This window comes from Eleutherodactylus coqui, chromosome 1 (genome assembly GCF_035609145.1).
Source record: "Eleutherodactylus coqui strain aEleCoq1 chromosome 1, aEleCoq1.hap1, whole genome shotgun sequence".
NCBI classification, from domain to species: Eukaryota; Metazoa; Chordata; class Amphibia; order Anura; family Eleutherodactylidae; genus Eleutherodactylus; species Eleutherodactylus coqui.
In genome coordinates, this window is record NC_089837.1 from 496,345,578 (window position 1) to 496,359,550 (window position 13,973).

The window sequence follows — 13,973 nt, forward strand, 5'->3', positions numbered from 1 at the left end:
CTGCAGCTAGGGACAATTTCAGAGAAATCAGCAGAGCTTCACGATCCGGAACGGATTAATGGCGTTTCCATTCATTCCAATGGGGAAACTGGTTTTAAGAGAGTGTTTTGGGTCAAGAGCTCCGTCACAGAATGAATTAAACTCTTAACCCAAGGCACCACTGTATACAGATCTGCTGGTCCCTACTATAAATAAATGAGAATGCATACAAAAAAAAGAGACAAACCTAGAAAAAAAAAATTTTTTTTATTTAAATGAAAGGATAGCGTCGATTCACGGGTTGTGTCCCAGGAATATCCGCAATACAGCGCCATATACACGGTCTAGCAAGGTGTCAGAGCAGCCATCAATAATTCCATCTTATATACAAAATTACGCCCCTCCATTTTATTCCACTGCACTTCCTTGAAGGGTCCTCGCAGGTAGTTCCATTTATTGTCCTGCAACATGTCGCTCTTGGGGATCTCCTTACTCTGACATCGGGGGAACTGGACCATGACTTTACTGCCGCTTTCAGGTCCGTTGTGTACTGCGAGGAAGATATACAGAAAATCCACTGTTAGCAAGAGACATCCGTCATATCATATGAGCAATACAGTAAAACTCCCTTCATCTGGAATCAATAGAATCTTATAGGCAGCAGATGATCAAAAAGAGTAAATCAAAGGTAAGTATCTATCTGGTTATGGAGCGTCTTTATTGGCTCCCTGCTCAATATTCTGCTTTGGGGTTTTGAGAAAATACCAGACTACACTTTATGGCCACTTTATTAGAGACCCTCATCTAGTAGCATCTTGCACCTCCTTTGGCTTTTAGAACAGCAGCAATTTGTCGTGGTGTAGATTCCAGTAAGGCCTCATGTCCATGGGGAAAATCAGGCCCGCTATGGATTCTCCATGGAGAATCCGCAGCAGGTCCCTCCTGTCCCGCGGACACGAGCGCTGAAAAGAAGATTAAACTTACCCGCAGCGGACTGGGCAGATCTTCTTTCTTCGGCCGGCGGATGTGCTCGGCACGTTGGCGGCGTGCCGTGCGCATGCGCCGGGCCGAAGAAAGAAGATCCGGACGTGAAGAAGAGAAGACTGCTGCGGGTAAGTTATTCTTATTTTAGGTCTTCAATAGAAGCCTGCGGGAGCCGTCCCCGCGGGAGACCCGCACGAAAATGGAGCATGTCCATTTTTTTTCATGCTCCATATTTTTTTTTTAAATCCCTTTTATTGACCATCTGCGGGTATTTATCTACCCGCGGGTGGTCAATGCATCCCTATGGGGTGCGGATCCGCGGGCAGGAGAAGAGTTAAAATCCGCTGTGGATTTTAAAGGGGTTGTCCCGCGAAATAAAGTGGGGTTATACACTTCTGTATGGCCATATTAATGCACTTTGTAATGTACATTGTGCATTAATTATGAGCCATACAGAAGTTATTCACTTACCTGCTCCGTTGCTAGCGTCCTCGTCTCCATGGTGCCGTCTAATCTTCAGCGTCTAATCGCCCGATTAGACGCGCTTGCGCAGTCTGATCTTCTCCCTTCTGAATGGGGCCGCTCGTGCCGGAGAGCGGCTCCTCGTAGCTCCGCCCCGTCACGTGTGCCGATTCCAGCCAATCAGGAGGCTGGAATCGGCAATGGAACGCACAGAAGACCTGCGGTCCACCGAGGGTGAAGATCCCGGCGGCCATCTTCACAAGGTAAGTCAGAAGTCGCCGGAGCGCGGGGATTCGGGTAAGTACTGGACGTTTTTTTTTTTTTTATGCCTGCATCGGGTTTGTCTGGCGCCGAACGGGGGGGGGGGCTGTTGAAAAAAAAACAAAAAACGTTTCGGCGCGGGACAACCCCTTTAATTCTTTTTTTCCCCGTGGACATGAGGCCTAAGTGTTGCAATCATTATGCAGAAATATTGGCCCCTGCAGACAGGAAGCGTCTGCAAATTAGATGGAGGTGCTGATAGGTTCTCACCAGCTAAAAAGAAGGAGTCATTGATTCATGCTGCTTGCGCTTAATTCTGACCTATTAGCATGGAGCAACAGAAATCTGGATCCATCTGACCAGGTGGTGTTTTTCCCTACTGAATTATACAAATTTTTGTCATCTTTTGTTCCCCTGGAGTTTCGACTTTCCGTTTCTCTTGCACAGCAATTGCACTGAACTGTCCATCTGCGGTTATAGCCCATCCATGCTAAGAAATGATGAGCTGTGCATTTTGACACATTAGTTGCATTCAGCTGCAGTTTCCTTGACTGTGCAGCGTATGTTCATCAGAACAAATCCTGACATCCTCCGTTGACCCCTTTTGATGACAAGTTAATCCATCCACAGGATCTCCTTTTGCTGGAGGTTTTCCTCAAATCACATTCTCAGTATACTCTCCACACCGATACACGAGAAAACCCCACAAGGTTGGTAGCAAAATCCCAACTCGGCTAGCCCATCACTAATGACCCAGCCTTGTTGGAAGTTACTCGGATCGCTGGATTTTTCCATCTAATGTGGATTCAGACTGAAACGGATCCATGGAAAACTTGTCATGTGATTTTATACTTCGGGGTCACGGGTCTAATTTCCGTAGAGGGAAGCTCCAATAGTGAAGGGGCCAGGGACTATAAAAAGTGGCTAATCAATGGCTAATGCAATTCTATCCTAGAAACAAAAAAAGTGTCTGATAACTATCAGACTTTATGGATTATTGGACGTTGAATTAACCCTTTGCAATCCAATTTTAGATTCAGGGTTTCCTAGGGAGATTTCTCTTTCTGCCATTTTACAATGGCGCCATCTGCTTGCAAGAGCCAGTACTGCAGTATGCGACATGCTGGAGAGGCCCCCCAACAGCAGAGCGACCAGTAATATACAGTAAGAATACCCATCTGGACGTCTTCCGACATCAGAGCTGTACAGCCTTCAATCAGAATGTAGGAAGACCTCAGACGGTGGATTGGAAAGGGTTAAACTGATTTCACTGTATATACTGTCCGAAATCTATTACAGAGGGGTGATTTCAGTGAGTAATGACTCTCTGTATGTCCTGGGAGGCTGCACAGGCCATGACCGGCTCATGGAGACATACAAACGAGCACAATGCAGGACGCTGCGGTGTATAATACCGGCCTCCGTGACGCAGAACAAGCCGCCTACAACTCGCTACAAGAACAAGGAAAGCAGCCAAGTCCAAAACTAAAGTGGTTTTCTCTGGAATCTGAAAGGAAAAGAAGGGCTGGAGGTGCGAGGCTCGGTCTATACAGAATATGTTGTGTTTGGTTCCGTTCGAACAAATAATCACTCATGAGAGATAAAATAGAAGTAAATCCTCATTACATGGGCAGCATAGAGCCACAATCACTGCTTACTATGGCAAAGGCTGCCGGGGCGTCTCTGTACATACATTACTGTTCACGGATAGAGCTATATCCTGTATACGGCTGCATTCACGCAAAGTGGAATTGGGGCACATTTTCTGGAAAATCTGCATTAATTCAATATAAAAAAGCTGCGCTAATCTCACCTCCGAATACCGAGCGCTCACTGCCAGCTACAAGAGCACAGTATATACGTCAGAGGAGCGCCGATACATGCAGGCAGTGAGCGGCCACTTGTAGGTGTGTTTACACACTTCTGTTGGGTCCTAGCAGTAGCTGAAAGGTTGAAGTCAGCGATGGATCGGCGGCTGAATCAAAGTCAAAATGTGGACAAATGTTGCAGTTTTTGATGCAGAATTTATGTGTATTTTCAGCTGCAGAAAATCTGCACCAATTTCCCTATGAATGAACTCACCCTTGAACTCCAGAGCTGCACTCACTATTATGCTGGTTGTTCACACATTACTTATACTGTACTGATCCAGAGTTGCATCCTATTTTATACTCCAGAGCTGCACTCACTATTCTGCTGGTGGAATCACTGTGTACATACATTACTTATCCTGAGTTACATCCTGTATTATACTCCAGAGCTGCACTCACTATTCTGCTGGTGGAGTCACTGTGTACATACATTACTTATCCTGTACTGATCCGGAGTTACATCCTGTATTATACTCCAGAGCTGCACTCACTATTCTGCTGGTGGAGTCACTGTGTACATACATTACTTATCCTGTACTGATCCGGAGTTACATCCTGTATTATACTCCAGAGCTGCACTCACTATTCTGCTGGTGGAGTCACTGTGTACATGCATTACTTATGCTGTGCTGACCCTGAGTTATATCCTGTATTATACTCCAGAGCTGCACTCACTATTCTGCTGGTGGAGTCACTGTGTACATGCATTACTTATCCTATACTGATCCTGAGTTACATCCCGTATTATACTCCAGAGCTGCACTCACTAGTCTGCTGGTGGAGTCACTGTGTATATACACATTACTTATCCTGTACTGATCCTGAGTTACATTCTGTATTATACTCCAGAGCTGCACTCACTATTTTTTGGTTTTCAGAGCTCAACTCTCTCAGCTCCTGCTATAAAAGGTAAAGCCATTTGAATAGGTAGAACTTTATTTTGAGTGTAGATGGAGAGGGAAGGAAAGATATGATAATAAGAGAGTGATCCACATACCTGAAATAGCATAGTCCCCATTAGGAGACGCCACAGTTATGGATGATGCGTTGCCAATGCTCTCTACTGGGCCCAGACCCACATGGTTGCTAAAGCTAAGGACATGCCAACCCATCACTTTGGCCAACTGCTGAACAGCAAGGACTTGGTGCTGAGACATCTGAGAAGACACAAGAGGCAAATGGAGAATAACTCCTGCTGTTAAATACTAGTTATCCGCTATCTACAACACAGGGAATACCTTGCTGATCTATGGGTGTCCGATTGCTGGTACTCCCACCAATTTAGAAAATTGGGATCCAATGCGTCTGGGAATGAATGGCAATAGATGAGCGCTGCCGTTACATTCATTTCAATGGGACAGTTGGGGATAGCAGAGCACTTGAACTCGCATATCTCTGGCAGTCACACTGAAATTAACAGAACAACAGTGCACACGTGCGACCACTGCTCCTATATTTCTGGGTTGCACTGCATCCCATTCTCAGGATCATGGGGGTCTGACCGCTAGTACCCCCAAGAATCCAGAAAATGAGGGAATGACAGATAGGTGAGAACTTACTCTCATTGGACAACCCTTTTAATACCAGATAAGAAATACTGAAATATTTTCAGTATGCAGTAGCTCCCTCTAGTGGTGGCTGCAGGCAGAGAGTATTTTATTAAGTAACTAAAAGGTCTATGCAGAGGGTTTGGAAGCAATTAAAGAGAATCAGTCAGCACCTTTATGGTCTTCTCTCTGAAGGCAGCCCAAGATAGTGATAGACACATCGCTGCCATTAGTGTGCCTGTCTTATGCATCTATGAAGCAGTTTGTCAAACACTTACATTTTATCAGTAGCAACTAAGCGGAGGACTATACGAAGCAGTCCTCCATACTCATGATGTGCAGCCTAGCCCCGCTCATTTGCCTCAACAGGCACTGATTGAACAGTAATAAGCAGACAGCTGTCAATAAGTGGCCTGCAGCTCATGGATACAGAGGACTACTTCCTGTAGTCCTCTGTGTGTAGCAGCTGATAGAATCAAAGCTTCTGACAAACTACTTCATAGATACATAAGAGGCACATTGATGCAATCTATGTGCCGGTCACTACCTTATGCTGCCCTTAGAGAGGAGAACATAAAGGTGCCGACTTGTCACTGGACTGATTATTTACTGTTATGGTCCTCCCTCCCTGGTATTTATCTAAATGCTATTAATCCAACATGTCTGTGCCGTCTCACCCTCTGTTTCTGGTATTTATATAGCGTAAATTAAGTTTGACATGTTTCCTGCCCTCCCATGTGATCATGTGTATTTATTAAATACATTGTTAGATTTGTTCCATTATCTCCTGAGGAAGGACCCGGTGAGGCTGGAAAGCTTGCTGTAACGTCATGTAGTTTTGTTAGCTATTAAAAAGGTATCATATCTACAAGATAACCTGATTTTTTTGACCGATTCCCTAGCACAGACATTTGTAAGACTATATGACATCAGGGTCACCTGGGACAGGAGGAAGTCTTGCAGTTCCTGATGGGTCAGGCTGATCACTCTCCCATCTCTATGGACAACTTTGATCTGATCGACCCCGATGTTCAGCTGTAACTGAATTGATCTGGGAGGAAGAAAGTAAAACACAGATGGAAATGACATTGGGCTATTAGTTCAGTATGAGCGTCGCTAACAGCACAAGGGGGATTATGTACATTTCTGACACAAACCTCCTATTCAGGCTTTATTCACACGAGCGTATATCGGCTGCCATTTTCATGGCCGGCTGATCTATGCTACCATCTGATGCATTGGATTCCATGGCCTGACGTAACATCTCGTAAGCCTTAGGGCTTCTACCCACTAGCGTTTTTTTCGAAGCTGCGATATCACTGTTTTTTTCAATGGGACTTTCTAATGTCAAAATCGCAAAAGCGCAAACTTGCAATTGACTGAAATCTTATCTTATTCTGTCAGAATAAGCTGACAGCTCCTCCCCTAGCCTGCGGTCCTGTTATGATCGGGTATTCATTGCCATTCCACAAAGGGCTGCATGACAGTGTTGGCAAATGGAGGAGGAGGAGAAAAGGAGGACAGAGAGCAGAGAAAGTTACTGGTACAGAGGGCAGTTACTAGTACTCTGAGTCAGCAGCAATAAGGTAGAATGAGAGAAGCCGCTACTCAGAGAGAGGAGGAGAGATAGCCCTGTAGTATTAAGTGGGCGTGGTTAGGCTACACAGCCTCTGAAAGAGGAAAGGGGAGCTGAGCTTATGCACGTTCATTAGAGAGACCAGTGCTTGGAATGCCCCCCAGACAAACTTGAATGTAGGAGAACCTGCAAACAAAGTATGAGGCTTTCTAAATGCATTAAAAGGAAAACTCAATGCAATAGTTTATTATTATGAAGGGATGAAGCCGTGGATCTGCATCAAACGGTGTAATTTCTGTCCTACAAACTACCATGTACTGTGGCATATTTGATGAATTTCAGACATTTCCGACCAGTGCAGACCCAATTGTCTCAGGATAATGACAAGGGTCCCAGCAAACAGATTTAAGCTACGCAATATGAAATAAATTGCCTTTATCTAGGTAAGGGGTCCACAACCTGTGTTTCTTTACCTGTTGCAAAACGACAACTGCCTACATACCTGGCCAGCTGGGAGTTGTAGCTCTGAAATAACTGGCATAGACAAGTTTCTCATTAAATACCACCACTTACTTGCAGATCTGCTCGTAACCTTGGGATGTTATTAGGACTTTTACACTGGACTCGTAGACATCATTGATACTTGACCAATGGGCTTGGATTTGGGGATCTTCGATTCTGCTGGCCATGCTGTCTATACTGCGGGCTGTCCTATTGTAAAAGAAGAAAAGGCATGGGTTTAAAGGGAACCTGTCAAGTCCCCACAGCACCATAAACTAAGTCATGGTGCTGTTAGGGGATGTGCTGGGTGATGTATTCTTCCAGCACCTTCACTGACTGAAGTTGGCTCACGGCACGGAAATCTGACTCTTTTCAGTGTCCCAGTGCACTTTCCCATAAACTTGTATAAGAGAGCGCATGCACAGGACTCTAAAAAATGTCAGATTCTTGTGCCATGCGCCGACTTCAGAGTGTGATGATGCTGGATCGCGGGAGAGTATAATAAAATACATCACCCAGCTTCCTGTCACATCACTTAGTTTCTGGTGCTGTGGACACAGGACAGGTTCACTTTAATGTGAACTGCAAGGCTTAGCTCAGATCTGTCAGTTGCACTTATGGAATTCTGCATTGTGATATTCCTCTGTTATGCTTCCTGGAAATGTAAGAATAAATTGACAACTAGGTGCTACCATTGCCCCGGTCTATGGACAGCATCAAACTAAGTTAAGCACCCAACTATCAGTTTACTCACATATCCAGGAGGAATGTCAGAGGAACGGCACCAGACAGATGCCTAAAGGAAAAGTGCAGATATTTCCATGTGACTGCCCACCTGCTTCTGAGGAATATGTGTTTGGCCTGTTTGATGATTTTTTCCAGGAGGCCTTCGCTCTGCTGCATGGAATTAATCTCGTTCTTATCAAAAGCCTGAGGCCCAGCAAGACGCATCCTCTTGTGCCCGAATGGGGCGCTGGCTGGATGGGGCATCACGATGTTACTTAACGTCTGCTTGTGGAACTGGGAAGATTTAAAAAAAAAAAAACGGGTCTTAAAAGCAGTTGTTAGAAAAACACAGCTGCTTTCTTTTAAGCACAGCGCCCCCCCTGTACATTAGATTTTGTGTGGTATTGCAACTCAGATCCATTAACATGAATGGGAACAGAGCTGCAATACCAGCCTCAACTCCCTGCGTTTGTAAGAAAGCAGCCATGTTTTTGTAACCCCTTTAAGCAGTAATCTGTGAAGCCAGCAGTAGACGTCCGTGTCTCACCTCTCGGATGAGCTGGTGCAGGTTGTGCTCCAGGACGTACAGATGATCTTCCAGGATCGTTTTATCAGAAGACGACTTCTGAGACTTCTTGTCATTTGTGGAGTGACAAAATGATATAGAAAGCTGGAGGCCTGAGCAGAAGGAGATAGAACAACACACAAGAACGTTATAGTGCCCCTCCTGCAGATGGCCGTGATCATCAGTGCAACTGCAGGAGCTATAAACTAGTCAAGGGTGGTTTCACAACAGCATTGGGGATTCCGTTCGGGAAGCAGGAAAGGGGAATCCCCGTGGCTGAGTAGTTTCGTCTCTAGATGGAACTAAAATGTGCCAGGTGGACCCCATTGACTATATAATGGGGTCCGCCTGCTTTTGAATATAAGAAAAACCTCTGCAAGCAGCTCTTTTTCTGGTACTTTCAGCTGGATCTGCAACGGAGGTTCCAACGTAGATGTTAAAAAAATAAATAAAAAATGCATTTATTGTTACAACCAATCTAAAATAAAAATGTAGCAACTTTGAAAACAGTCATGATTTAGAAACTCCTACCGTTTTGTGTCTATAGTGCCAGTGTAAATGTATGTGTCTCCATGGTTACAGACTACAAACAAACCCTGAGTGTAGTCTAAACAGTCATTTACTGTGTCACCATATACTAATAAAGAGGGTGGCCAGAGGGAAGGAAGAGAAGAGGGGATTCCTTTCTAATAGCAGAGAAGTAGAGACGGCCGGCGCTGGCACACCTCTTTCTTTCATCTAAATTTGCTGCCCGGCATCCCAGGAGGGCACTAGCTCCCGGCTGGCCATCACCTACCCTTGTGCTCTGCTATTTCTTTCCATAGAAGAGGTGGTCTGCTTCCCTGACAACGAGCAATAAACAACCAGAGAAATCAATATCTGCAATATCTGGAGAATGGAGCATTTTGGAAATCAACTAGAGATGAGCGAACGTACTCGTTTAGGGCGATTTCGCAATCAAGCACTGCTTTTTTCGAGTAACTGACTACTCAGGCGAAAAGATTCGGGGGGCGCCGGTGGTTGCAGAGGGGAGTGGGGGGAGCTCCCCACTGCTACCCCCGGCTCCACCACACCGCCCCCTGCCGAATCGTTTCGCCCGAGTAGTCAGTTACTTGAAAAAAAGTGGTGCTTGATTGTGAAATCGCCCTAAAACAAGTACGTTCGCTCATCTCTAAAATCGACATCTCACGGGTGCACTTTCAAACACACGGATACGATTCCCCAGATGGGAATCCTCCCTTTTACGTCTCATTCCCATCGGCCCTAAGTGGTTCGGTTTTCCTGCTCCCCTATGGGAGTGGCCAACAGATACATCTTATGACACGACCATAAGAACAGAACAGCGCCAAATGAACCCCATTGTCTATAACGAGGTCAGTTTGGTTTTAGTCCGGCATTTCACGTGACAACACAGCGTTGCATGCAGTGCTATTTTGTTCTGGATTGCTAAGATGAACGGCTGTTTACACTGGCCAACTATTGTCAGGTTTTCATATCTGCATAAATAAGACGAATGATAAGCAAACACATTTTCATTCATCGTTCAGTCGCTGGCAGCGTTTATACTGAACTATTACCCTTGGTTGCTCACAATCCAATGATTATCGTTTCGTGTAAAAGGGTCCCCAGAGAGGCATAAAGGCTACAGACAAGACATTAAAAGGGTTGTCTGGCTGCAGGAGGATTGTTTTAAGGCCGTATTTACGTGGGCGAGCGCGATATCAGTCGGAGTCGCTGTGACCGATATCGCGCTTGTAAAACTGACTGTGATGCATTTTGCGAGAAAAACGCATCATTGCACAGGATATTTACACGCGTGTGAGAATGGAATGTTTCAATAGGAAAGATAAAAACGCATCGCACTCCCATGAAAATCACATCTACATGTGAGTGTGATGCAATTGGTTTCCCCTTCCATACAAAATAATGGGCGACATCGTCCCAAAACAGAGAAAAATCGTCCATGTAAATACATCCATTGAAAATAACTGGTTCTTTTCATGTGCAATTTCCTAAGGCCCTTTTAGACACAACCTTTTTCGCAAAAAAACGAAAACAAAAAAAAACGCTCAAAGCCGTCTTTTGAGGGATAATCGTAGTGTCTAACTGCACTGTCATCCTGCAGTTTTCGTTAAACCATCGCTCATCGTTGTCTTTCAGCGTGCTGAAAGATCAGCAATCAGTTATCAGGAGTTTATAGCGGGATACAGTTGATACTATCGTTTCAGCTGTATCCCGCTCCCTGAAGACAGCCGGGGTATGAGGAACACAGCTATCCAGCTGTGTTCTTCATCCCCCGCTCAGAGCGCTCGCTTGTATAACAGCCGGGCGCTCAGAGTGGGGAACAGCAGGATGCAGAAGACAAGCGGCCCCGCTTGTCTTCTGCATCCCCCGCTCGGAGCGCAAGGTGATCGCTCAACGTTTGAGCGATCACCTTGTGCTGTAAAAAAAAAAAAAAAAAAAGCACATGACGATTATCGCTCAAAAGTTGTTCAAAAGATTTTTTGGAGTGATAACCGTGTCTAAACTAGGCTTTAGAATCCCACAATGCACAGAAACCACATGTGAAAATACCCATGTGATTACACCCTATGTTTTTTTTTTTCAGTTTAACTGCAAATGTACTAAAACAACGAAAGCAGCAGTATTTACCCGTCTCCTCCACCAAAGATCCAGGAGTCCTCCCGAACTTTGTTTAGCATACCACCTGAGCACTGCAGCCAGAAGCCAATGCAACTCAGGTGTCATTCTCCCATCATGGCTCCCAGCATCTGAGCGTTAATGTCACTTAACCGTGCGGCCTCTGATTGGCTGCAGTGGTCAGATGGTATCCATCCCTACACAAAGGTTAGAAAGACCCCGGGCTGTAGTGCTAGATTAGAAGCCTGGTAAATACCTCTGCTTTTGCCATTTTCACATTAGCTAAACCTAATAAATTGTCTGGCAGCCGGACAATCCAGTTAATATGTGACGAATCTTACCGTGAGGAAACCATCTGCAAAAAAATAAGTGCCCCCTTTTAATATGGAGATAGTACAAAGGCTTGTGAGTACCGCTGGTATCCTTGAAACATCAGAAGAGGTTTAGAGATGCCCACGTCCATAAGAACAAACGCCATGCAAGAACATAGCGCGCTCATCTCCATATAACCCAACATACAATACAGCGAGCGAGCTGCATACAAAGCGAGCCCCGTCTATAAAGTGGGAAGTGTGGAGCGCCAGAGAACAGCCTGTGCACATCGAAAGATGGATGTTTGTCTAGTACAAAGGCTGCCAAGGAAACGGCACAACATGTCAGCTCTCTGACTGTGCCTCCCTTTATGCCGAGGAACCTCGAATGTTCCAACTCCATAAAATATTAAGGCTTTATTGATGCACACAAAGGAGCGACGGCGGGGGAGCCGGCATTTACATCCACAACGGCAGAAAAGATCGGCTTGTTTAACATGGAAACAAAATATAGATATTTTAAGGACGCAGCAACTCGCTCTTCCAGGTTCTTTGTTACCGTACTTAGAAACCCCAATGAAACGCGTTGTGTTTGTGCGGTTTACTATTGTTTGTGACGCATTTTCAACTTCTATACATTGGATTTTCCACTCGTGGGCAGAAAGAGCTCATTTATAATCAGTGAAAAAGGAGAATCAAGTAAAAGCTGCAGCCACAAAAGAAGAAGCAACATTGTGTTCAATGCAGGCTACAGATTTAACCCCACCACCACTAGAGCTGTGAAAGCCAAAGTCCGCATACAACCCTGGGGAGGGGACGGCACTGATATAGAAGGGGTTCACTAATGATAGCGTTGCAGAATAATATATTATATAGGGAACCTGTCACCAAGATTTGACCGCCTTTACAAACCAAGTATATGCATGTGCCTCAAATCCCCAATCCTGTGTACAGGAGCCCCCATGTGCCTCTACAATAGGTCCCTAAGTTTTAAGGCACCGTACGGTAACGAGGAGAGAGGAGTTCGCTGGGTGCTTCTGGTTACAGATGAGGCCGGCAGTCTTCTAACAGTCACGGTTATCTGAACCTACGATTGCTGGATTGATAGATGGCTGCTCCACCTACTGCAGATAGTACACTGACCAGGAATGTGCAAGGTTTTATCTGGCACATGAGCAGACTGAAAAACATCAAAAATTAAAAGCAAAAAATGACCACATGGTCCATCTATTTGGCCCTTATATTATCTCTCTTAGGATAGATCTGTGCTTATCCCAGGCAGCTTGAGTTCATTTATTGCAGATTTCCCAACCACGTCTGCTGGAAGTTTGTTCCAGATATCTACTACTCTTTCAGTAAAATAATATTCCCTGATGTTGCTTCTGCTCTTTCCCAACTAATCTCAGATTGTTCCCCCTTGTTCTAGTGTATAGCTTCCCCTCTCCCTTCTCTCCTCCTGTAACATATATAAAGGACTCCATCATGTCCCCTCTCCCTTCGCTCTTCCTGTAACATATATAAAGGTTTCCATCATGTCCGCCTATCATCCTGTGACATATTTATTGGTTTCCATCATGTCCCCCCTCTCCCTTCTCTCCTCCTGTAACATATATAAAAGTTTCCATCATGTCCCTCCTCTCCTCCTGTAACATATATAAAGGTTTCCATCATGTCCCTCCTCTCCCTTCTCTCCTCCTGTAACATATATAAAGGTCTCCATCATGTCCCTCCTCTCCCTTCTCTCCTCCTGTAACATATATAAAGGTCTCCATCATGTCCCTCCTCTCCTCCTGTAACATATATAAAGGTTTCCATCATGTCCCTCCTCTCCCTTCTCTCCTCCTGTAACATATATAAAGGTCTCCATCATGTCCCTCCTCTCCCTTCTCTCCTCCTGTAACATATATAAAGGTCTCCATCATGTCCCTCCTCTCCTCCTGTAACATATATAAAGGTTTCCATCATGTCCCTCCTCTCCTCCTGTAACATATATAAAGGTCTACATCATGTCCCCCTCTCTCTTCTCTCCTCCTGTAACATATATAAAGATTTCCATCATGTCCTCCTCTCCCTTCTCTCCTCCTGTAACATATATAAAGGTTTCCATCATGTCCCTCCTCTCCTCCTGTAACATATATAAAGGTCTACATCATGTCCCCCTCTCTCTTCTCTCCTCCTGTAACATATATAAAGCTTTTCATCATGTCCCTCCTCTCCTCCTGTAACATATATAAAGGTTTCCATCATGTCCCCCTCTCCCTTCTCTCCTCCTGTAACATATATAAAGGTTTCCATCATGTCCCCCTCTCCCTTCTCTCCTCCGGTAACATATATAATGGTGTCCATCATGTCCTCCTCTCCCTTCTCTCCTCCTGTAACATATATAAAGGTTTCCATCATGTCCCCCTCTCCCTTCCCTCCTTCTGTAACATATATAAAGGTCTCCATCATGTCCCTCCTCTCCTCCTGTAACATATATAAAGGTTTCCATCATGTCCCTCCTCTCCTCCTGTAACATATATAAAGGTCTACATCATGTCCCCCTCTCCC

At 45.0% G+C, this 13,973-nt stretch overlaps 1 protein-coding gene across 1 annotated transcript in view; it reads right to left on the reverse strand.

Annotated features, from left to right (window-relative positions):
* Positions 1-227: 227 nt before the first annotated feature.
* Positions 228-13,973, reverse strand: part of MED17 (mediator complex subunit 17) — a 31,486-nt gene continuing 17,740 nt past the window's right edge. The window contains exons 7-12 of the mRNA XM_066586917.1: positions 8,455-8,585; positions 8,017-8,201; positions 7,254-7,391; positions 6,044-6,155; positions 4,555-4,714; positions 228-529 (exon numbers count right to left, since the gene is read on the reverse strand). Coding sequence (XP_066443014.1) covers positions 324-529; positions 4,555-4,714; positions 6,044-6,155; positions 7,254-7,391; positions 8,017-8,201; positions 8,455-8,585 — 932 coding nt within the window. The 3' untranslated portion in view covers positions 228-323. The remainder of the gene's footprint in view (positions 530-4,554; positions 4,715-6,043; positions 6,156-7,253; positions 7,392-8,016; positions 8,202-8,454; positions 8,586-13,973) is intronic.